Source organism: Somniosus microcephalus, chromosome 6 (genome assembly GCF_052327205.1).
Source record: "Somniosus microcephalus isolate GS21.2 chromosome 6, FLI_Smic_1.0, whole genome shotgun sequence".
NCBI classification, from domain to species: domain Eukaryota; kingdom Metazoa; phylum Chordata; class Chondrichthyes; order Squaliformes; family Somniosidae; genus Somniosus; species Somniosus microcephalus.
Window position 1 is genome coordinate 123,501,690 of NC_140992.1, and position 23,489 is coordinate 123,525,178.

The 23,489-nt window shown below is 49.7% G+C and overlaps 1 protein-coding gene across 2 annotated transcripts in view; it reads left to right on the top strand.

Annotated features, from left to right (window-relative positions):
- LOC147116053 (glypican-5-like) overlaps positions 1-23,489 on the top strand; it is a 1,060,675-nt gene that overhangs the window by 306,627 nt on the left and 730,559 nt on the right. For both annotated transcript variants that reach the window (XM_085990764.1, XM_085990765.1), the window contains exon 3: positions 16,174-16,868. In XM_085990764.1, coding sequence (XP_085846890.1) covers positions 16,174-16,868 — 695 coding nt within the window. The remainder of the gene's footprint in view (positions 1-16,173; positions 16,869-23,489) is intronic.

The window sequence follows — 23,489 nt, forward strand, 5'->3', positions numbered from 1 at the left end:
AGCGATTGCGGTGGAATGTGGACAGTGACACACTGAGGTAGCGAGCAGCGCCGATTAATGGTGATGCTGCTGTTCCAGAGCAGATTACAGCGATGGGGAAAGGTCCACTTGTAGTTCCGCTTTATCAGCAAATGGCTAGAGTGACAAGGAGGAAAGCACGGGAAGAAATTAATTTAAACAATACTATGGTGCTGGGTGAGAATGACATGGCAAACAGGGGGTATAAGATGTAAAGAGGCACTGGATAATACAGTGCACTGTAGAGGGGAACTGGATACAATTCATTCATAAAATATATGTGCTAACCTATAAAACGAGCAAGAGCTGACCATCATGTTTCAGGATCAATTAACCATTTTCCCACATAAAGCGTTTGGAAAAAGGGTTACTCTTACATATAATTACAGAGTATTGACAGCCCAGAAACAGGCCAGTCGGCCCAACAGGTCCATGCCAGTGTTTATGCTCCACACGAGCCTCCTCCCATCTTTCTTTATCTAATCCCATCAACATATCCTTCTATTCCTTTCTCCCTCATGTGTTTATCTGGTCTCCCCTAAAATTCATCAATGCTAATCATCTCAACCGCTCCCCGTGGTAGCAAGTTCCATATTCTAAACACTCGCTGGGTAAAGAAGTTTCTCCTAAATTTCCCATTGGATTTATTAGTGACTATCTTATATTGATTGATTGATGGCCTCTAGTTCTGGTCTCCCCTGTGAGTGGAAACATCTTTTCTACATCTATAAAATCCTTTCATAATCTTAAAGACCTCTATCAGATCTCTTTTCTGGAGAGCCTTCACTTTTCTAGAGAAAAGAGCTCTAGCCTGTTCAATCTTTCCTCATAGGTATAACCTCTTAGTTCTGGTATCATTCTAGTACAGGACATCTTTTTTGCACTTTCTCCAGTGCCTCTATGCTTTTTATAACATGGAGACCAGAACTGTTCACAATACTCACAAGCGTAGTCTAACCAAGGTTCTATACAATTTAACATAACTTCTCTACTTTTCAAAGCTGTCCTTCCAGAAATGAACTCCAGTGCTTTGTTTGCTTTTTTATGCCTTTATTAACCTGAATCACTACAGTTAATGATTTGTGTATCTGTACCCCCAGATATCTCTGCTCCTCTACCCCATTTAGACACCTTTATTCCAAGCAGTATGTGGCCTCCTTATTCTTCCTACCAAAATATACAACCTCAAACTTATTTATATTGAAGTTCATTTGCCAATTACAGGCCCATCATGCAAGTTTATTTTGTATTTTGTACAACTGTATTTTGTCGCAGTCCACCTTGTATTAACTACGCCCCCCCAATTTGGTATCATCCGCAAATTTTGAAATTGCACTTCCGATTCCCGATTCCAAATCGTTTATGTAAATGGTGAACAACAGTGGTCCCAGCACCGATCCTTGTGGAACACCACTTCCCACCTTTTGCCAGTCTGAGGAACTACCTTTAACCCCTACTCTCTGTTTTCTGTATTGTAGCCAGCTTGCCATCCATTCTGCTATTTGTCCCCTGACTCCACATGCTTTGACCTTAGTCATGAGTCTGCTATGCAGTACCTTATCGAAGGCCTTTTGAAAAATCCAAATATATTACGTCTACTGCATTACTCTTATCTACCCTTTCTGTTCTTCAAAGAATTGAATAGGGTTGGTCAAGCAAGACCTTCACTTTTGAAATCCGTTCTTTATCATATTTTCAGTTTCCAGATGTTTTTCTGTTACATCTTTGAGTAAGGATTCCATTATCTTTCCTACCACTGATGTTAAGTTAATTGGTCTGTAGTTCCCTGGACTTGTTCTACCTCCCTATTTAAATATAGGAATCATGTTAGCCGTCCGCCAGTCCTCTGGCACTATTCCAGCTGGCGTTACTGCAGTGCGTTACTCTGGGGTGTATAACCAGAGCCAAGTCCGCGGCACCACGGGTGGCTCAGCTGTACCGGGTGGGGGTGGGGGAAGAAGAGTGGTAAAGCAATAGTGGTAGGGGATTCGAAAGTTAGGGGAGCAAACATGAGGGAGAAATTCGGTATCTTAGCACCTCCTGTTCGCGCCTCCGAAGGGCGATAACGGAGCTCGAACGACTTACCGCCTGGGCGCGATGAAAGAAACGACTCCCGCTAAATTCACCTGGAGGTTTGCAGCGGCGGTAACCCTTAGCGCCACGATCTCCTACGTCCGGAGATCGTAACGTCATCGTCCTGCGCTTCGCCCCGGTAGCGCCCCAGACCCGAAATTTGGTACCGCCCCCTGCAGCATCTCCAGCTGAAAACACCAACAGCTGCAGGAGGTGTTGTTCGGAGGGCCGGGCGCTTCGGGAGCGCTGTTTAAAGGGGATGATGGCTGCAGTGGGGGCGGGGCGGGGGGGGAAATTTCCGTGAAGCTAAACACTAATTTTTAATGATTTTCTTGGGCTGCCATCGTTCAGCCCTGCACTCTGCTGCAGTGCTTGGGGCTGATTGTGGCGGTTCGCGGCTGCCGTCCGCGACGAGGTACCTCTTTTCATTGCAGAGCCTGCAGCGATGGCCCTTCCCTTTAAAGGAGGGAGGAGCCTCCGTTCCCGACAGCGCTGCCCTCGACATTGGGCAGCGCTGCACCGCTCCCGCCCCTCCTGCCGGCTGTTAGTACTCCAAGGAACGTGGTAGTGCTTGATTTAGTGCTCCACTTCCTTCCTGGAACGTTAACACCCAATTTCTTGGAACCTGAGAATGATTAGCGCCTACCGCTAATTTTTCAGGGTTTCAAAAGTTACTGCCCCAAATGGGGCGATACCGAATTTCTCCCCCCTTTACTCTAGATTACTTGCTCTCCTTTTCCATAGCTAATATAATCCTTATGGTACTATGATAACTGTTTTGTAAATGTTCACCTACTGGCACTTGTTCCACTTAACCCACCTCATTCCCCAGAACCAGATCCAGCAATGCCTCCTCCCTCGTCGGACCGGAAACATAGTGATCAAGAAAGTTCTCCTGGACAAACTTCAGAAATTCTTCCCCTTCTCTGCCCTTTACACTATTACTATCCCAGTCTATATTGGGATAGTTTAAGTCCCCCATTATTACTACTCTACGGGGGGAAAATTTGGTTGATTAGCCACTCCCAGATTGTGACGTCAGTCGAGCGTGCAACGCCCCGGTAGCGCCCTGGACCGGATATTGAGTGGCGTCCCCTGCCTTTCCACCTGCCGCTAGCAATGACAGGTAGAGGGGAACGTTTTGCAGTCAGGAAGGGACTGGGGGAGCGCTATTTAAAGGCGGCTGCTTCCTGCCTTTTATTGTCGGCGACATTTTTGCACCACGCATTCTGAGAGAGAGAGACTTCTGGAGAGATTCAACACATTGTGAAGGAGTTTTGGGTACTGAGCAGCATTTTGCAGGTTCATTTTTATTTGACCTTCATTGCGTCGATTTAGAAGAGACTACGGGGGCTGCACTCTGAGTTCTTTCCCTGGGCCTCTCCATTGTTCTTTCCAGCAGAATTGATATACAGGTCTCTCCAGGCTGAGATTCAAAGCTTCAATGAGCAGGGTGTCATAAATCTCATCATCGAGAAACTACCTATGAAATAACACTGGACGGCCAGCTGGTGGCGGTGTCCAAGGAGTATAAATACTCGGGCGTTGGACCCAGCTTTCCAGGGACATTTTGTAAAGACAAGGAGCTAGTGCATACAACTAGACTTCCATGTTCTGAAATAAGTTGATATAAGTCTTGCTTTATGCTCAAACCAAGTGCGTAGTGAGTTTTATTACGTCACAGGGTGTGACTGGAGAGCAAGATCGACCCTCCCCTTTAAGAACTGGCCAGCGCCAGTGTGTCTGTGTTCCATTGCTAACTGACATCACATGTAAGAAGTCACACAACACCAGGTTATAGTCCAACAGTTTTATTTGAAATCACAAGCTTTCGGAGCGCTGCTCCTTCGTCAGGTGAAGTGGAGAGATGCATAAAGACACAGCTTATATAGTCAGAGAATAATGCCAGATGACTACAGGTAATCTTTCTAACTGCCATTTATCACACCTCGGCAGAGAGATAATCACAGCAATCAAAGGTGTGAATGGTGTCCAAACAGGCCAGTCAGGAAAACATTACATCAAAGAACAATGAGGTGGGGTCACAAGGGGTCAAATGTTGCAGATGCTGGGGTCTGTATGAAAAACAAAAAAACATTTTTTTTGCTGGAAATCACAGCAGGTCCGGCCGCATCTGTGTAGAGAGAACAAGCCAACGACGACTCGAGTCTGGATGACCCTACGTCAGGTGGGGTTACATGTAGCGTGACATGAACCCAAGATCCCGGTTGAGGCCGTCCTCATGAGTGCGGAACTTGGCTATCAGTTTCTGCTCTACGATTTTGCGTTGTCATGTGTCTCGAAGGCCGCCTTGGAGAATGCTTACCCAAAGATCGGAGGCTGAATGTCCTTGACTGCTGAAGTGTTCCCCGACTGGGAGGGAACACTCCTGCCTGGCGATTGTTGCGCGGTGTCCGTTCATCCGTTGTCGCAGTGTCTGCATGGTCTCGCCGATGTACCATGCTCTGGGGCATCCTTTCCTGCAACGTATGAGGTTGCAGGAAAGGATGCCCCGGAGCATGGTACATCGGCGAGACCATGCAGACACTGCGACAACGGATGAACGGACACCGCGCAACAATCGCCAGGCAGGAGTGTTCCCTCCCAGTCAGGGAACACTTCAGCAGTCAAGGACATTCAGCCGCCGATCTTTGGGTAAGCATTCTCCAAGGCGGCCTTTGAGACACACGACAACGCAAAATCATAGAGCAGAAACTGATAGCCAAGTTCCGCACTCATGAGGACGGCCTCAACCGGGATCTTGGGTTCATGTCACGCTACATGTAACCCCACCTGACGTAGGGTCATCCAGACTCGAGTCGTCGTTGGCTTGTTCTCTCTACACAGATGCGGCCGGACCTGCTGTGATTTCCAGCAAAAAAAATGTTTTTTTGTTTTTCATACAGACCCCAGCATCTGCAACATTTGACCCCTGGTGACCCCACCTCATTGTTCTTTGATGTAATGTTTTCCTGACTAACCTGTTTGGACACCATTCACACCTTTGATTGCTGTGATTATCTCTCTGCCGAGGTGTGATAAATGGCAGTTAGAAAGATTACCTGTAATCATCTGGCATTATTCTCTGACTATATAAGCTGTGTCTTTATGCATCTCTCCACTTCACCTGACGAAGGAGCAGCGCTCCGAAAGCTTGTGATTTCAAATAAAACTGTTGGACTATAACCTGGTGTTGTGTGACTTCTTACATTTGTCCACCCCAGTCCAACACCGGCATCGCCACACCATGACATCACATGAGCTTCGCCAGCGCTCTGAGGTAGCATCTCGCTCCTCGGCGATAGCACTTTAAGAGAGATGTGTAGCGCCTGATTTAGTGCTCAAATCACCTCCAGGGGCGATAGAGGCCAAGTTTGCAGTCGGAGGCGATAATTCGTGCCAGGCGCTAAACTTTGTGCCCGGCTGATACCGAATTTCTCCCCCAAAATGTTTAATTGGGGGAAGGCCAAATTCAGTGGGATGAGAACAGATCTGGCCTGGGTGAACTGGAATTAAATATTGGCAGGCAAAACTGTTATGGAACAATGGGCTGTCTTTAAAGAGGAGATGGTTCGACTACAGTCGAGGTACTTTCCTACGAGGAGGAAAGGCAAGGCAACTAATGTCAGGGCTCTCTGGATGACGAAAGAGATAGAGAATATGATGAAGCAGAAAAAGAGCATGTATGACAGATGTCAGGTTGCAAATACATCTGAGAATCAGGCTATAAATAGAAAGGTCAGAGGAGAAGTGAAAATGAAAATAAGAAGGAAAAGAGAGTGTATGAGAATAGAATGGCAGCCAACATAAAAGGTAATCAAAAGTCTTCTATAGGCATATAAATAGTAAAAGGGTAGTAAGAGGAGGAGTGGGGCCAATTAGGGGTCGAAAAGGAGACCTATGCATGAAGGCAGAGGCAGAGGGTATGGCTGAGGTACTAAACGAGTACTTTGCATCTGTCTTAACCAAGGAAGAGGATGCTGTCATAGACATAGTGAAGGAGGAGGTAGTGGAGATACTTGATCGGATAAAAATTGATAAAGAGGAGGTATTAGAAAGGCTGGCTGTACTTAAAATCACCAGGAGCAGATGAAATGCATCCTAGGATGCTGAGGGAATTGAGGCAGGAAATCGCAGAGGTCATGGCCATAATATTCCAATCCTCCTTAGATACGGAGGTGGTGCCAGAGAACTGGAGAATTGCAAATGTTACACCATTGTTCAATAAAGGGTGTAAAGTTAAACCCAGCAACTACAGGCCAGTCAGTTTGACCTCGGTCAGCTGTGGCTCAGTTGGTGGTAGCACTGTTGCCTCTGAGTCAGAAGGTTGTGGGTTCAAGTCCCACTCCAGGGACTTGAGCACACAAAGCTAGGCTGACACTCCAGTGCCATGCTGAGGAAGTGCTGCACTGTTGGAGGTGCCGTTTTTCAGATGAGACGTTAAACCAAGGCCCCGTTTGCTCTCTCAGGTGGGCGTCAAAGATCTCATGGCACTATTTCAAAGAAGTGCAGGGGAGTTATCCCTGGTGTCCTGGCTGATACTTATCCCTCAACCAACATAATAAAAAAAAACAGGTTATCTGGTCATTATCACAATGCTGTTTGTGGGAGCTTGCTGTACACAAATTGGCTGCCGAGTTTCCAACATTACAACAGTGAATCCACTTCAAAAGTACTTCATTGGCTGTAAAGCGCTTTGAGATGTCCGATAACCGGTGAAAGGCGCAATATAAATGCAAGTCTTTCTTTTCGGTAGTGGGGAAACAGTAATCAGGGACAAACTTAACAGTCACTTGGATAGGTGTGGAGTAATAAAGGAAAGCCAGCACGGATTTGCTAAAGGCAAATTGTGTTTAATTAACTTGATCAAGTTTTTTGATGAGGTAACATTAAAGGTTGATGAGGTTGACGTAGTGTACATGGATTTCCAAAAGGCGTTTGACAAAGTGCCACATAATAGGCTTGCCAGCAAAGTTGAAGCCCATGGATTAAAAGGGACAGTGGCAGCATGGATATGAAATTGGCTAAGTGACAGGAAACAGAGAGTAGTGGTGAACAGTTGTTTTTCGGACTGGAGGAAGTTATACAGTGGTGTTTCCCGGGGGTCAGATCTAGGACCACTGCTTTTCTTGATATATATTAATGACTTGGACATGGGTGTACAGGGCACAATTTCAAAATTTGCAGATGACACAAAACTTGGAAGTATAGTGAACAGTGAGGAGGAGAGTGATAGACTTCAGGAATACATAGACAGGCTGGTGGAATGGGCTGACATGTGGCAGGTGAAATTTAACGCAGAAAATTGTGAAGTGATACATTTTGGTAGAAAGAATGAAGAGAGGACATATAAACTAAATGCTACAATCCTGAAGGTGGTGCATGAACAGAGAGACCTGGGGGTATGTGTGCACAAATCGTTGAAGGTGGCAGGGCAGGTTGAGAAAGCAGTTCAAAAGGCTTACAGGATCCTGGGCTTCATAAATAGTGGTATAGAGTACAAAAGTGTGGAAATTATGATGACCCTGTATAAAAACACTGGTTCAGACCCAACTGGAATACTGTGTCCAATTCTGGGCACCACACTTTAGGAAGGATGTGAAGGCCTTAGAGAGGGTGCAGAAAAGATTTACGAGAATGGTTCCAGGAATGAGACACCTCAGTTATGTTGATAGACTGGAGAAGCTGGGGTTGTTCTTTGTGGAGCAGAGAAGATTGAGAAGAGATTTGATTGAGGTGTTCAAATTCATGAGGGGTCTGGACTGAGTAGATAAGAGAGAAGCTGTTCCCATTGGCAGAAGGGTGGTGAACCAGAGGACACAGATTTAAGGTGATTGGCAAAAGAACCAAAAGCGAGGTAAGAAAAAACCTTTTTTACGCAGCGAGTGGTGAGGATCTGGAATGCACTGCCTGAAAGGGCAGTGGGGGCAGACTCAATCACAGCTTTCAAAAGGGAGTTGGATAAGTATCTGAAGGAAATAAATTTGCAGGGCTACGGGGAAAGGGCAGGGGGAGTGGGACTATCTGAAGTGCTCTTGCAGAGAGCCGGCACGGGCTCGATGGACCGAATGGCCTCCTTCTGTACTAGAACATAAGAAATAGGAGCAGGAGTAGGCCATTCGGCCTTCGAGCCTGCTCCTCCATTCAATTGGATATACTTGCCATAGAGGGAGTTACTTCTGCCTCAATTCCATTCAAATCAAAATCAAATCAAATCAATCAATCAAATCAACTTTTATTGTCATTGTTAGTGCACAAGTGCAGTACAACGAAATGTAGGCTTGCGGCTCCCGAGAGTGTACATTTGGATTAAGACATTTAAACATTCAACATACATTTGGCTTGTAGTATATTAACATAAACATAACCATAATAAAGTGCATTGTCAGATGCACAGGCTTTAGAGTTTATTTGTGGAGTTCAGTAGGATGACAGCCCTGGGAAAGAAGCTGTTCCTAAATCTGGTCGTACGGGTGCGAATGCATCTGTAGCGTCTCCCAGATGGCAGGAGGGCGAACAGACTGTGGCTGGGGTGGATAGGGTCTTTGATGATGGACCGTGACCTCCGTAGACAGCGTTTCTGGTATATGTGCTCTATGGTCGGTAGCCAGGTGCCGGTAATGCGTTGGGCAGTTTTGACTACCCGCTGCAGGGCTTTCCGGTCATAGTAGCTACAGCTGCCATACCATACTGTGATACAGTTTGTCAGGATGCTCTCTATAGTGCAGCGGTAAAAGTTAGAGAGGATCAGGGGTGACAGGTTACATCCCTTCAGCCTCCTTAGGAAATATAGGCGCTGCTGGGCCTTCTTCACCAGAGAGGAGGTATTGAGGGACCAGGAGAGGTCTTCCGTGATGTGGACTCCGAGGAACTTAAAGCTGTCCACCCTTTCCACCACAGCCCCATTGATGTGGATGGGGGTGTGACTTCCGCCTTTGGACTTCCTGAAGTCCACAATGATTTCTTTGGTTTTCTTGATGTTAAGGGCCAGGTTGTTATCGGCACACCACTTCACGAGATGCTGGACCTCCTCCCTGTAGGCTGACTCATTGTTGTTGGTGATCTGGCCTACTACCGTGGTGTCATCCGCAAACTTGATGATGGTGTTGGAACCATTAACAGCCACACAGTCGTGGGTGAAGAGGGAGTAGAGGAGGGGGCTCAGCACACATCCTTGTGGGGCCCCCGTGTTCAGGGTCGGGGGGGGGAGGTGTGGTTACCTAATTTGACAGACTGGGGTCTGTTTGTTAGGAAGTCCAGGGTCCAGTTGCAGAGGGAAGTGTTCAGGCCAAGAGTTTGGAGTTTGGTGGCCAGCTTGTTGGGGACGATAGTGTTGAATGCTGAGCTGTAGCCTATGAACAGCATTCTGATGTAGGTCTCCTTACCACCTAGGTGATTCAGTGCCGAGTGTAGAGCAGTTGTGATTGCATCCTCCGTTGATCTGTTTGCACGATAGGCAAACTGGTGTTGGTCAAGAGAGGCAGGAACACTGGCTTTGATGTGGGCTAAGACCAGTCTCTCGAAACACTTCATTATGATGGGTGTGAGTGCGACAGGTCGATAGTCGTTCAGGCACGCCACAGCCGTTTGCTTTGGCACAGGAATAATGGTAGCGGTCTTGAAGCATGTAGGGACTACTGCCTGGGCCAATGACAGATTGAAGATGGCGGCGAAGACATCAGCCAGCTGATCGGCACATTCCTTGAGTACCCGTCCAGGGATGCTATCCGGTCCAGCAGCCTTTCGTGTGTTCACTCCGCGTAGAACACCCCTCACTGGCCCTATCGCCATATCCCTTGATGCCCTTACTAGTCAGAAATTTATCGACTTCTTTTTTGAATATACCCAATGACTGAGCCTCCACAGCCCTCTGGGGTAGAGAATTGCAAAGATTCACCACCCTCTGAGTGAAGAAATTTCTTCTCATCTCAGTCCTGAATGGCCTACCCTTTATCTTGAGGCTGTGGCCCCTGGTTCTAGACTCCCCAGCCAAGGGAAACATTCTCCCAGCATTCATCCTATCAAGCCCTGTAATAATTTTGAATGCTTCAATGAGATCCCCTCTCACTCTTCTGAATTCAAGAGAATACAGGCCTAGTTTACTCAATCTCTTCTCAGGAATCAATCTCGTGAACCTTCATTGCACTCCCTCTATAGCAAGTATATCCTTCCTTACTGTAACCATTCTATGATTCTATTCCTTTTTCTAATGTGTATTACACAGTTTGAGCGTCCAAAATCCGGACGTAATCCGGACTCCGGGACGATTGGTGGCAGGGTCGTCCGGAATCCGTAAAATGTTCCAAAATCCGGAACTCCGGATTTTGGACGCTCAACCTGTACTTCAAAAAGCCATTAACTTTTGTTGTCTTTTCTTGAAAAATCCTATGAAAAATGTGAGTGATGCAATAAAACTTTAATGTTGTGTTTTATCCTCCTTAATCTGCACAGCGCCACTAAGTGTTTCCGCCAGGCTGCGGCCACGGCACCATGCCGCCCTGGTGGCCTAGTGTGGGCCATCGGATGCTCTGCAGAGCTCGCAGCATCCCTCCCCTTTAACAGAAGGGGCGGAGAAACGCGTCAGCGCTACGCGGAGCGGCCCAGGCATTTCCGGACTTGGAACGTGTTTCTGATGTCCGAAGTCCGGAAACGCACGAGCCCAGGTTGCGATATTTCCGGACTTCGGACATCAGAAACACGTTCCGAACTCCGGAAAAAAACGAAAACCGGCTCGGCCTCGGTTCCGAGGTTGGCGGATTCAGGATGCTCAACCTGCATATGTGTGTGTAATAGTGCCTCTGCTATCTATTCCTAACTGCTTTAGTATGCGTGGATGCAATCCATTTGGAGTAGGGGTTTTCTTCTTCTAAGTTTGATTAGTTTATCAATTATCTCCCCCTTTCTATTTTAAATGTCTTTATATCCTTTTTGCTCTCTTCTTCTAATGTCATGGCCACCATTTTAGTCTCCCTGGTACACACTGAGCCAAAGTAATTATTGAATATTTCTGCTATTTTGCTGTCATTCCCTGTGGGTTTTAATGCATAATGTATTCGCACAAGTTTTAAAACTGGGTACTGAGACAATAGATGGTTAGAATGCTAATAACATAAGCTTTGATATTATGGGGGGAATTTTAACCCCAAAAAACGGTTGGTTTGGGGTCATGTGGGAGGTCAAAAAGTTAGAAATCTGAATCCTGGGCCCAACACACCCACTTCTGATTTTATGGAGGCGGGACAGGGGGCGGGCAGTCAACCTGCTCGCAGGAGGAGGGTTGGCACTTTAAATATTATAAAGAGGCTCCGTGCCTCATGGTGATCCACCATTTTATTTCTCAGGCCTCGGGGAACCTGCCAGCTAAAGGGAGGTGAAGACTGCTGGATCCAGCAGGTAAGTGCCTTTCCACTTACCTGCTGGATCCAGCGTTCCTGCCTCACCAACCTCCCGCAATCGGACACCCCCCGACCCTTCCGATCTCCCCCCACTGGCCGCCCCGATCCCCCTCCGGCCCTGATCCCCCTCAGGCAGATTACCCCACTCCGATCCCTCCCTCCATCCTCTTTGCGGCCTGGTGCCGCAGGCCTACCTACCCGACAGCCAGCCAACCGCTACATCTGGCTGGCTGCGGGCGGGAAACAGTGATTCTAAATGCTAATTCTCCCGGGTTTCCCGACCCCTTTCCAGTCACCCCCCCCTGCAACCCCCACCGCCCTCCCCCCCCACCCCCCCCACCTCCAAATTAAAATTCCGGCCTATACAGATTGCAAATAATTACCATTTTGTTAGCCAGTCTCGGCAGTTGATAAACACCTCCCATCCATTGTGTTTGGAAGGCTTGCTCCTTTCCGGTTGTGGGCAGGGAGAGATTTTAAAAAACACACAGTGAATCAGGCCTAATAAAGGCTGTGAGAAGGTTAGAATGCAAAGGAGTAGTTAAAAGTTATTCTGATGAAAGCAAGAGAAGCCACTGTGTGGGGGAACATACTATGTTCATTATTTTGTGTCATTGCTCAAAGACGCGTTGTACTGATTGAGTCAAGCAGTCATTACTGTTGCTCTGTATGTTCACTCACAGTGAAGTAAAGCAGTTTAACGGTTTGTATCTGGCCTCACCTCACCAGGTACTTGCCCAGGCCACATTAGAAGAGGTCTTGTGGAATGTTGCAAGAACTGTCACAATGTGGGTTGGATTTGCCTCTAGTTGCCCAGCTGGAGGAGCATCCCCATCTCCACAACAGTGATTGCTGCAGTGGGGATGAGCAATTGGCTCATCCTGTTCCTGCTGGATTGGTTTTTGCAAGCAAGAATTGAGGGTCTTCCTGTAACAGCTGTCGCCGAGTGGAATTGCTCCTTGCTAAGTTTGCAGGCTGGAGTCCTAACTGTAATTGCTCCATTCGGATTAGTATCGGGCAGCTGTAAATGCGCCTCCTTGCCCAAACCACGCCATGCTCCCCGATGGGAAGCTTCTCCGGAGTCTCTTGTGTTAATTTTGCAGCCGTGCGTCCACAAAGTGGGGACTGATCTCCCTGTGGCTGTTAAAAAAAAAAGCGCAGTCAGCAAGGCGCAGGAAACTGTTGACTTTACAGTATCAGAACAGCACTAAAATAACAGAAAATGCTGGAAATACTCAGCAGGCCAGGCAGCATCTGTGAAGAGAGAAGCAGAGTTAACGTTTCAGGTCTGGGACCCTTCATCAGAATCCCAGACCTGAAACGTTAACTTTGTTTCCCTCTCCACGGATGCTGCCTGGCTTGCTGAGTATTTCCAGCATTTTCTGTTATTTCAGATTTCCAGCATCCGCAGTATTTTGCTATTATCATAACAGCACTAGGTTTGGCTATAAAGAAAGGGGGCTAAATCCCCAAAGCATTTGCTATTAGTGTGGTCGCTAGGCTGCCACTGAAACAAATGGAAAAGTGATCATTGGAAACAGTTTTACTCATCTGAGATAAAAATGTAATGTTTTATACATCCTCCTTGCTTTTGCTACCTCCGGACTCGACTATTCCAACGCACTCCTGGCCAGCCTTCCCTCCTCCATCCTCCATCCTCCATAAACTGGTGCCCATCAAAAACTCTGCTGCCTGTGTCCTAACTCGCACCAAGTCCCATTCAGCCATCACTCCTGTGCTCGCTGACCTGCAACACCTCGATTTTAAAATTCTCATCCTCGTATCCAAATCCCTCCGTGGCCTTGTCCCTTTTGAAAGTTACTATTGAGTCTGCTTCCACCACCCTTTTGGGCAGTGCTTTCCAAATTATATAACAACTCACTGCGTAAAAATAACTCTCCTCATCTCTCCCCTGGTTCTTTTACCAATTACCTTAAATCTGTATCCTCTGGTTACCGACCCTATATACTCTATCCAAACCCTAATAATTTTGAACACCTCTATTAAATCACCCCTTAACCTTTTCTGCTCTGAGAAGAACAATCTCAGTTTCTGTCCACAGAACTGAAGCCCCTCATCCTTGGTACCATTCTGGTAAATCTGCTCTGCACCCTCTCCAAAACCTTGGCATCCTTCCTAAAGTGTGGTGCCCAGAACTAGCTGAGGCCGAATCAGAGTTTTATAAAGATTTAGCATAACTTCCTTGCTTTTGTACTCTATGGGCTGGATTTTCATTGAGGAGGCGGGTAGGAGGCGGGACTACAACTTTCGGGGTTGTAGTCCCGCCTCCATCGAATTGTGGCCAACCCACGCGATTTTGACTTGATCGACCTTGTTGAGCCCGCCCAGCAGGCCAATTAAGGGCCACCCAGCAACAGGTGACGTCACAGATTGATATTTCATCTGTCAAGACCTTTTGACAGATGAAATATCAGTGTTTGACAACTGTTTTGAAGCTGTCAAACACTGACAATCTGTACTCTAAGTTAATTCCTTCCTCTCAGGATGATTTAGAGATCTCTCCGGAACAGAAAGCTGAATGCTGCAATTTTTGACAGATCGCGGCCATTTTGCTTTCTGTGCCGGTGAGATGAGGGACTCCCAAGACCTGAAGGAAGGAAGGCTGTAAAGGTAAGTAAAACTTCTTTAAACACTTTAAACACACCAAACACACTTACCTCTGCACTCATGCACTCATCACTCACCTGAACACTGGACATCTTGACCCCTCCAAGCCCTTCAGCCCGACGGCCCGCCTCGCTAACTTGGCGTGGTTTGGAGCTGTCGGGATTCCCACACTTCAAGAATGAAAATAGGGATTAGGCTAAAACCTGCCTGTTAACTACCTGTTAACAGGCAGTTAATTGGCACTAATCCCCTTCCCACCTCGGGGAGGCGGGCCCCAGTGCGGGTCGGGTACCCGCCTCCTTTGAAACTGGCATGGAGGCGGGATGGGTTCGTGCTCCCCGATTTTGGGATTTTAACCCCCACATGCCTCCAATCCCGACTCCACGGCCAAATGAAAATCGTGCCCTATGTCTCTATTTATAAAGCCCAGGATACTTTTTTAACAGCCTTATCAAGTTGTCCCGCCACCTCATCTCATTGAAATGTATAAAATTCTGACCGGGCTAGACAGACTGGATGCAGGGAGGATGTTTCCCCTGGCTGGGGGGTCTAGAACGGGGGGTCACAGTCTCAGGATACGGGGTAGGACATTTAGGACTGAGATGAGGAGAATTTTCTTCACTCAGACGGTGGTGAACCTGTGGCATTCCCTACCACAGAAGGCTGTGGAGGCCAAGTCACTGAATATATTTAAGAAGGAAATAGATAGATTTCTGGACACAAAAGGCATCAAGGGGTATGGGGAGAGAGCGGGAATATGGTATTGAGACAGAGGATCAGCCATGATCATACTGAATGCTCGAAGGGCTGAATGGCCTACTCCTGCTCCTATTTTTCTATGTTCTATGTTCTATTTGTGTATGTGAACCCCCAGGTCTCCCTCTTCCTACACTCCCTTTAAAATTGTACCATTTAGCTTATATTGCCTCTCCTCATTCTTCCTATTGAAATGCATCACTTCACACTTCTCTGCATTAATTTCATCTGCCATGTGTCTGCCCATTTCACCAGCCTGTCAATGTCCTCCTAAAGTCTGTTACTATCCTCCTCATATTTACAGATGGTAAACTGATATGTGGATAAGCAACATTCTACTGTGTACGAGGGTGTCATGTAACTGGGATAATCTCACTGACAACAAACACCAGCCACAACAGGGGCGGTTACAGCCACATATGGATGCCACTGTTGTCTTGGTCCATCTTCCTCCCCCAGCCTCCCAACACAAGGCGGCAGCATATTTCTGGCTGTACAGTCCCTCCCCAGTGTATTGAAAAAACTAGAATGGAATGGGATGAGGGGGTGGGGGTGGTGAAGAGTTTCCTGGAAGGGTAAAAAGAATCCCTGATTCACATTGCAGTATAGGAACAGAAAGTTGGAAAAGGGTCATTCCTAAACACACAGAGTGTTGACCTAAATATCGTGCGAGCCTCAATCGTGAACAACAGCGCCGCTGTTAAAAGGAGACATGGCTGTTCTCCATCCCCAAACAATGGAAAGATGGGACAAACCGTTTTGCATGATGACAGTGGCCTTTTAGTTAGCTGCCCAATTTCCAACTTTATTTTGCTCTTTAAGTTGTTATTTTGCAGAGTTTTACTAAATTCCTGAAGGCAGGCTGGATACCATCGGTTTGAGACGTTTTAGGAATAAGAAGAATCCTTTTGGCCTCACCTAGTCCATCCTTCTGACTTATCTCAACCCCACTTTCACACCATTTCTCGTTTTCCAATGACAGAGCTTCAGTGAAACTCATTCCATTACCCTTTGTGTGAAATGGTTCTGCTAGAAACCCTATTCAATCCTTCATTTTTACATGATGTTCCCCTGTGTTTTTCAACCCTTTGCCAAGTTCACGAGTGGTTTGGGGGCAGCATGGCTGAAAGAGCTGGGAAATCAACTTTCAACGTGATGCAGTGGTGATGGTGGAGGGGAGGGTTAGAATCAAGAGAGAATGAGGAAAATGTTTTGGAAAGGGTTGGGATGTGTAATGTGTCCTGTTTAGTTCCTCCCAGGGTTAAATCTGATGTTAATGAAGCTCCTTCTTTTCCTTTGGCAGAGGCTTTTAAATCCTTGATTCACATTGCAACCAATCACACCAACTCCATGCTCAAGACAGGGTACAGGACAATGGCAAAGGAGGCCACGGAGGTGGTGAAAGGGCTGTTTACCGACATATCGCTCTATGTCCTGGATTTGGGCGAGAGCATTGAGGACGTTGTCCTGAGTTTCTTTGACAGCCTCTTTCCGTTGGTTTACAATCGGCTGATACACCCTGGACTCAGTGAAGTTTCCCTGGATTATTTAGAGTGCCTACGGTTGACCAGACAGGATATCAACCCCTTTGGGTCTTACCCTGTGAAGATGGTGGCTGAGATGTCCAGGCCACTGCAGGCAATGAAGACTCTCCTACAAGCCTTGAATATAGGCAGCGAGGTGATAAATATGACCGAGAATGTGGCTTTCACCCGGGAGTGTACCAGAGCCCTGGTGAAGATGGAATATTGCTCTCACTGTCATGGCCTCACTCTGATCAAACCCTGCGTCGCCTACTGTCTGAACGTCATGCGGGGCTGTCTGGCTAATGTCGCGGACATTGATCCCCACTGGCGAGACTACATTTCAAACCTGGACGAGCTCACCAGTGTCATTACGGGATCACGAGGTGTGGAACAGGCATTACTAAGAGTGGCGCCACTGGTTAATGAAGCTATTTTGCACGCCCAGCTGAATGGACCAGAAATCTCCACTACAGTAAGTAATAAAATATTGCAGCTTGTTACTGGCAGTGTTCTGACAGTGCTAGGAGATGTGTTGGGACTAAAGCCCGGGTGTGGTGAAATTAATTCTCCTTATTTTTCTGTGTGTATATCTGCGCCTCATATTTGTGTCTCTTACTGTTCATGTCTCTTTTTTATCGGTGATACTGCCTGTCTCCCTGTGTCATTATGCTTATTGGTGTGTGTGTGTGTGTGGGGGGGGCGGCGGGATGGGGGGGGGCCGGGCGGATGGGGGGGTCGGGGGGATGGGCGGGTGGGGTGTGTGTGTGTGTGTGTGTGTGTGTGTGTGTGTGGGGGGGGGCGGGGGGGGGTGTGTGTGGAGGGGCGGGGGGGTGGGGTTGTGTGTGTGTGTGGGGGGGGATGGGGTGGGGTGTATGTGGGGAGGGTGGGGTGTGTGTGTGGGGGCGGGGCGGGCAGGCGGGGGGGTGGGGGTGTGTGTGTGTGTGGGGCGGGTGGGGGGGTGTGTGCGTGTGGGGGGGTGGGGGGTGTGTGTGGGTGGGGTGTGTGTGGGGGGGTGTGCGGGGTGTGGCGTGGGGTGTGTGGGGGGGTGGGGTGTGTGTGGGGGGGGCTGTGCGGGGTGTGGGGTGGGGGGGTGGGGTGTGTGTGTGGGGGGGGGTGGGGGGGCGGGTGGGGGTGTGTGTGTGCGTGTAGGGGGGTGGGGGGTGTGGGTGGGGGTGGTGTGGGGTGGCTGTGGGTGGCTGTGGGGTGGGGGGTGGGTGGGGTGTGTGTGGGGGGGGTGGGGGGGGGTGGGTGGGGGTGTGTGTGTGCGTGTGGGGGGGTGGGGGGTGTGTGTGGGGCGGGGTGTGGGGTGGGGTGTGTGTGGGGGGTTGGGGTGTGTGTGGGGGGGCTGTGCGGGGTGTGGGTGGGGTGGGGTGCGTGTGGGGTGGGGTGTGTGTGGGGTGGGGTGGGGTGGGGTGTGTGTGGGGGCCGGGCGGGGGGGTGGGGGGGTGTATGTGGGGGGGGTTGGGTGGGGTGTTTGTGGGGGGGTGGGGTGGGGTGTGTGTGGGGGGGGTGGGGTGTATGTGGGTGGGGTGGGGTGTGTGTGGGGGGGCGTGCGGGGAGGGTGGGGGGGTGTGTGGGGTGGGGTGGGTGTGTGTGTGGGGGGGTGGGGTGTGTGTGTGTGGTGGGGTGGGGGGTGTTGGGGGGGTGGGGTGTGTGTGGGGGGGGTGGGGTGGGGTGTATGTGGGGGGGTGGGGTGGGGTGTGTGTGGGGGGGTGGGGTGGGGTGTGTGTGGGGGGGTGGGGGGTGTGGGGTGGGGTGTATGTGGGGGGGGGCGGGGTTGTGTGGGTGGGTGGGGACAAAATCGACCCAAACAACTATCGAGGCATCTGTGTAAACAGTAACCTGGGGAAGGTATTCTGTAGCATCATAAACAAAAGACTTATAAACTTCCTTGAGGAGCACAATGTCTTGAGTAAAAGCCAAATTGGATTCCTGCCAAACTATAGAACATCCGATCATATCTTCACCCTACAGACCCTAATTGACAAACACGTTCACCATAACAAAAGCAAAATCTACGCATGCTTTGTAGATTTCCAGAAGGCTTTCGACTCCATCTGGCATGACGGTTTATTCCTGAAACTTATCGAAAGCGGGGTAGGAGGGAAAACATATGATGTAATTAAATCAATGTATACAAACAACAAATGTGCAGTTAAAATTGGAGACAAACAAACAAAATACTTCCCACAGGGGCGGGGGGTGACGCAGGGCTCGCCAATCTCACCGACACTCTTTAATATTTACATAAATGGATTGGCAAAACTACTTGAACAATCTACAGCACCCGGCCTCACCCTATATGAATCCAAGGTTAAATTCCTCCTCTATGCAGACGACCTGGTTCTGCTGTCACCTACTAAAGAGGGGCTACAGCAAAACCTGGACCTGCTGGAGTCGTACTGCCAGACTTGGGCCCTGACAATAAATCCCCAAAAAACCAAAGTCCTTGTGTTCCAGCAAAGATCCAAACATCAGGGACCCAAAATAAATTTCACAGTAGGAACAACCAAAATTGAACAAACCACTAACTACACATACTTGGGCTTAAAAATCAGTTCTACGGGAAACTTCAAACTGGCTGTGAATGAACTGAAAGAGAAAGCAAGAAGGGCTTTCTATGCCATCAAAAAATCAATCCAAATAGAAATCCCAATTAGCATTTGGCTCAAAATTTTCAAATCAGTAATTGAACCAATTGCACTCTATGGCAGTGAGGTATGGGGACCGCTAACTCAACAAGAATTTGCAAAATGGGACAAACACCCAATTGAGATCCTACATGCAGAATTCTGTAAAAGTATCCTCCGGACTCAAAGGAAAACAGTAAACAATGCATGCAGGGCGGAACTAGGCCAATATCCATTAATAATCACTATCCAAAAAAGAGCCACCAAATTTTGGAATCACCTACAAATGAGCAATCCCCAATGCTATCACTACGACGCCCTGAAATGCCAAGAGCTGACCATAAAGAAGAATACCCTCAGTCAACTAGTCCTGGGACTCAGTGAAGTAACTACTAACAACACTAACAATAACCAGCCCCAGGACAGTGACAGGGTAACACAAAGATTTCGACCCAACACAATCGTCGCTAAGCAAAAGGAAAAATATCTGACATATTGGGCAGAAACAACAAAAACCCAAAGCAAACTCAATTGCTACTTGGCCCTAAACAGACAATACAACATAGCTGATTACCTGACCATGGTAAAGGATAACAAACTGAGAAGAACCTTGACAAGGTACAGACTTAGCGAACATAGCCTAGCGATCGAAAAAGGCAGACACAGGCAGACCAGGCTACCAAGAGAAGACAGGATATGCTCTCACTGCAGTCAGGGAGTAGTGGAGACAGAGATGCACTTCCTCACAGCCTGCGGAAAATATCAGGGCATCAGGGAGAATTTCTACCAAAAATTCTCACAAATATGCCCTGATTTCAGAAATCTGAATGACGCCCAAAAACTCCCATACCTACTGGGAGAGGAGAGAAGCTGTATAACACTGGCGGCACACTATGTTACAGCTTGCCATGAACAGAGGGACAACCAGTAAACTAAGAAAAGAATATATATAAACAATGCGAATGTATATTTATACACTCAGGATATACCTGTTTATACACTGTATGAATAGAACTGCGTTTGTGTGCTAAACCATAAATGTATTTTGATGCTTTGGCAACATAAGATGTAACTTATCATGCCAATAAAGCGATTTGAATTGTGAATTGTGTGTGTGTGGGGTGGGGTGTGTGTGGGGGGGGTGCGGGGGGTGGGGGGTGGGGGGTGTGGGGTGTGGGGTGGGGTGTGTGTGGGGGGGGTGGGGTGGGGTGTGTGTGGGGGGGTGGGGGGGCGGGTGTGTGTGTGTGTGTGGGGGCGGCGTGCGGGGGGGTGGGGGGGTGTGGGGTGGGGTGTGTATGTGTGGGGGGGTGGGGGGGCGGGTGTGTGTGTGTGTGTGTGGGGGGGTGGGGGGGGCGGGTGTGTGTGTGTGTGTGGGGGGGTGGGGGGGCGGGTGTGTGTGTGTGTGTGTGGGGGGGGCGGGGGTGTGTGTGTGTGGGGGGGGCGGGGGTGTGTGTGTGTGGGGGGGGCGGGGGTGTGTGTGTGTGGGGGGGGCGGGGGTGTGTGTGTGTGGGGGGGGCGGGTGTGTGTGTGTGTGGGGGGGGTGGGGGGTGTCGGGGGGGTGGTGTGTGTGGGGGGTGGGGTGTGTGTGTGTGTGGTGGGGTGGGGGGTGTCGGGGGGGTGGTGTGTGTGGGGGGTGGGGTGTGTGTGTGTGTGGTGGGGTGGGGGGTGTCGGGGGGGTGGTGTGTGTGGGGGGTGGGGTGTGTGTGTGTGTGGTGGGGTGGGGGGTGTCGGGGGGGTGGTGTGTGTGGGGGGTGGGGTGTGTGTGGTGGGGTGGGGGGTGTCGGGGGGGGTGGTGTGTGTGGGGGGTGGGGTGTGTGTGTGTGTGTGTGGTGGGGTGGGGGGTGTCGGGGGGGGTGGTGTGTGTGGGGGGTGGGGTGTGTGTGTGTGTGTGGGGTGGGGTGGGGGGTGTCGGGGGGGTGGTGTGTGTGGGGGGTGGGGTGTGTGTGTGTGTGTGGGGTGGGGTGGGGGGTGTCGGGGTGGGGGGTGTCGGGGGGGTGTGTGTGTGGGGGGTGGGGTGTGTGGGGGGTGTGTGTGTGTGGGGTGTGTGTGTGTGTGGGGTGGGGTGTGTGTGTGTGTGGGGTGGGGTGTGTGTGGGGGGTGTGTGTGTGTGGGGGGTGTGTGTGTGTGGGGTGTGTGTGTGTGTGGGGTGTGTGTGTGTGTGGGGTGGGGTGTGTGTGGGGGGTGTGTGTGTGTGGGGTGTGTGTGTGTGTGGGGTGGGGTGTGTGTGGGGGGTGTGTGTGTGTGGGGGGTGTGTGTGTGTGTGGGGTGGGTGGATAACAAACTGAGAAGAACCTTGACAAGGTACAGACTTAGCGAACATAGCCTAGCGATCGAAAAAGGCAGACACAGGCAGACCAGGCTGCCAAGAGAGGACAGGATATGCTCTCACTGCAGTCAGGGAGTGGTGGAGACAGAGATGCACTTCCTCACAGCTTGTGGAAAATATCAGGGCATCAGGGAGAATTTCTACCAAAAATTCTCACAAATATGCCCTGATTTCAGAAATCTGAATGACAACCAAAAACTCCCATTCCTACTGGGAGAGGAGAGAAGCTGTGTAACGCTGGCGGCGCACTATGTTGCAGCTTGCCATGAACAGAGGGACAACCAGTAAGCTAAGAAAAAAATATATATAAACAATGCGAATGTATATTTATACACTCAGGGATATACCTGTTTATACACTGTATGAATAGAACTGCGTTTATGTGCTGAACCATAAATGTATTTTGATGCTTTGGCAACATAAGATGTAACTTATCATGCCAATAAAGCGATTTAAATTGTAAATTGTAAATTGGGTGTGTGTGGGGGGTGTGTGTGTGTGTGGGGTGGGGTGTGTGTGGGGTGTGTGTGTGTCTGTGGGGGGGGTGTGTGTGTGTGGGGTGGGGTGTGTGTGGGGGGGGTGTGTGTGTGTGGGGTGGGGTGTGTGTGGGGGGGGTGTGTGTGTGTGGGGTGGGGTGTGTGTGGGGTGTGTGTGTGTGTGTGGGGTGGGGTGTGTGTGGGGTGTGTGTGTGTGTGTGGGGTGGGGTGTGTGTGGGGGGTGTGTGTGTCTGTGGGGGGGGTGTGTGTGTGTGGGGTGGGGTGTGTGTGGGGGTGTGTGTGTGTGTGTGGGGTGGGGTGTGTGTGGGGGGGGTGTGTGTGTGTGGGGTGGGGTGTGTGTGGGGTGTGTGTGTGTGTGTGGGGTGGGGTGTGTGTGGGGTGTGTGTGTGTGTGTGGGGTGGGGTGTGTGTGGGGGGTGTGTGTGTGTGTGGGGTGGGGTGTGTGTGGGGGGTGTGTGTGTGTGTGGGGTGGGGTGTGTGTGGGGTGTGTGTGTGTGTGTGGGGTGTGTGTGTGTGTGGTGTGTGTGTGGGGTGGGGTGTGTGTGGGGTGGGGTGTGTGTGGGGGGTGTGTGTGTGTGGGGGGTGTGTGTGTGTGGGGTGGGGTGTGTGTGTGTGGGGTGTGTGTGTGTGTGGTGTGTGTGTGGGGTGGGGTGTGTGTGGGGTGGGGTGTGTGTGTGTGGGGTGTGTGTGTGTGGGGTGTGTGTGTGTGTGTGGTGTGTGTGTGGGGTGGGGTGTGTGTGGGGTGGGGTGTGTGTGTGTGGGGTGTGTGTGTGTGGTGTGTGTGTGTGTGGGGTGTGTGTGTGTGTGGGGTGGGGTGTGTGTGGGGGGTGTGTGTGTGTGTGGGGTGTGTGTGTGTGGTGTGTGTGTGTGTGGGGTGTGTGTGTGTGGGGTGGGGTGTGTGTGGGGGGTGTGTGTGTGTGTGGGGTGTGTGTGTGTGTGGGGTGTGTGTGTGTGTGGTGTGTGTGTGTGTGGGGTGGGGTGTGTGTGGGGGGTGTGTGTGTGTGGGGTGTGTGTGTGTGTGGGGTGTGTGTGTGTGGGGTGGGGTGTGTGTGGGGGGTGTGTGTGTGTGGGGTGTGTGTGTGTGTGGGGTGTGTGTGTGTGGGGTGGGGTGTGTGTGTGGTGTGTGTGTGTGTGTGGGGTGGGGTGTGTGTGGGGTGGGGTGTGTGTGGGGGGTGGGGTGTGTGTGGGGGGTGTGTGTGTGGGGTGGGGTGTATGCAGGGTGGAACTAGGCCAATACCCATTAATAATCACTATCCAAAAAAGAGCCACCAAATTTTGGAATCACCTACAAATGAGCAATCCCCAATGCTATCACTACGACGCCCTGAAATGCCAAGAGCTGACCATAAAGAAGAATACCCTCAGTCAACTAGTCCTGGGACTCAATAAAGTAACTAATAACAATACTAACAATAACCAGTCCCAGGACAGTGACAGGGTAACACAAAGAATTCGACCCAACACAATCGTCGCTAAGCAAAAGGAAAAATATCTGTCATATTGGGCAGAAACAACAAAAACCCAAAGCAAACTCAATTGCTACTTGGCCCTAAACAGACAATACAACATAGCTGATTACCTGACCATGGTAAAGGATAACAAACTGAGAAGAACCTTGACAAGGTACAGACTTAGCGAACA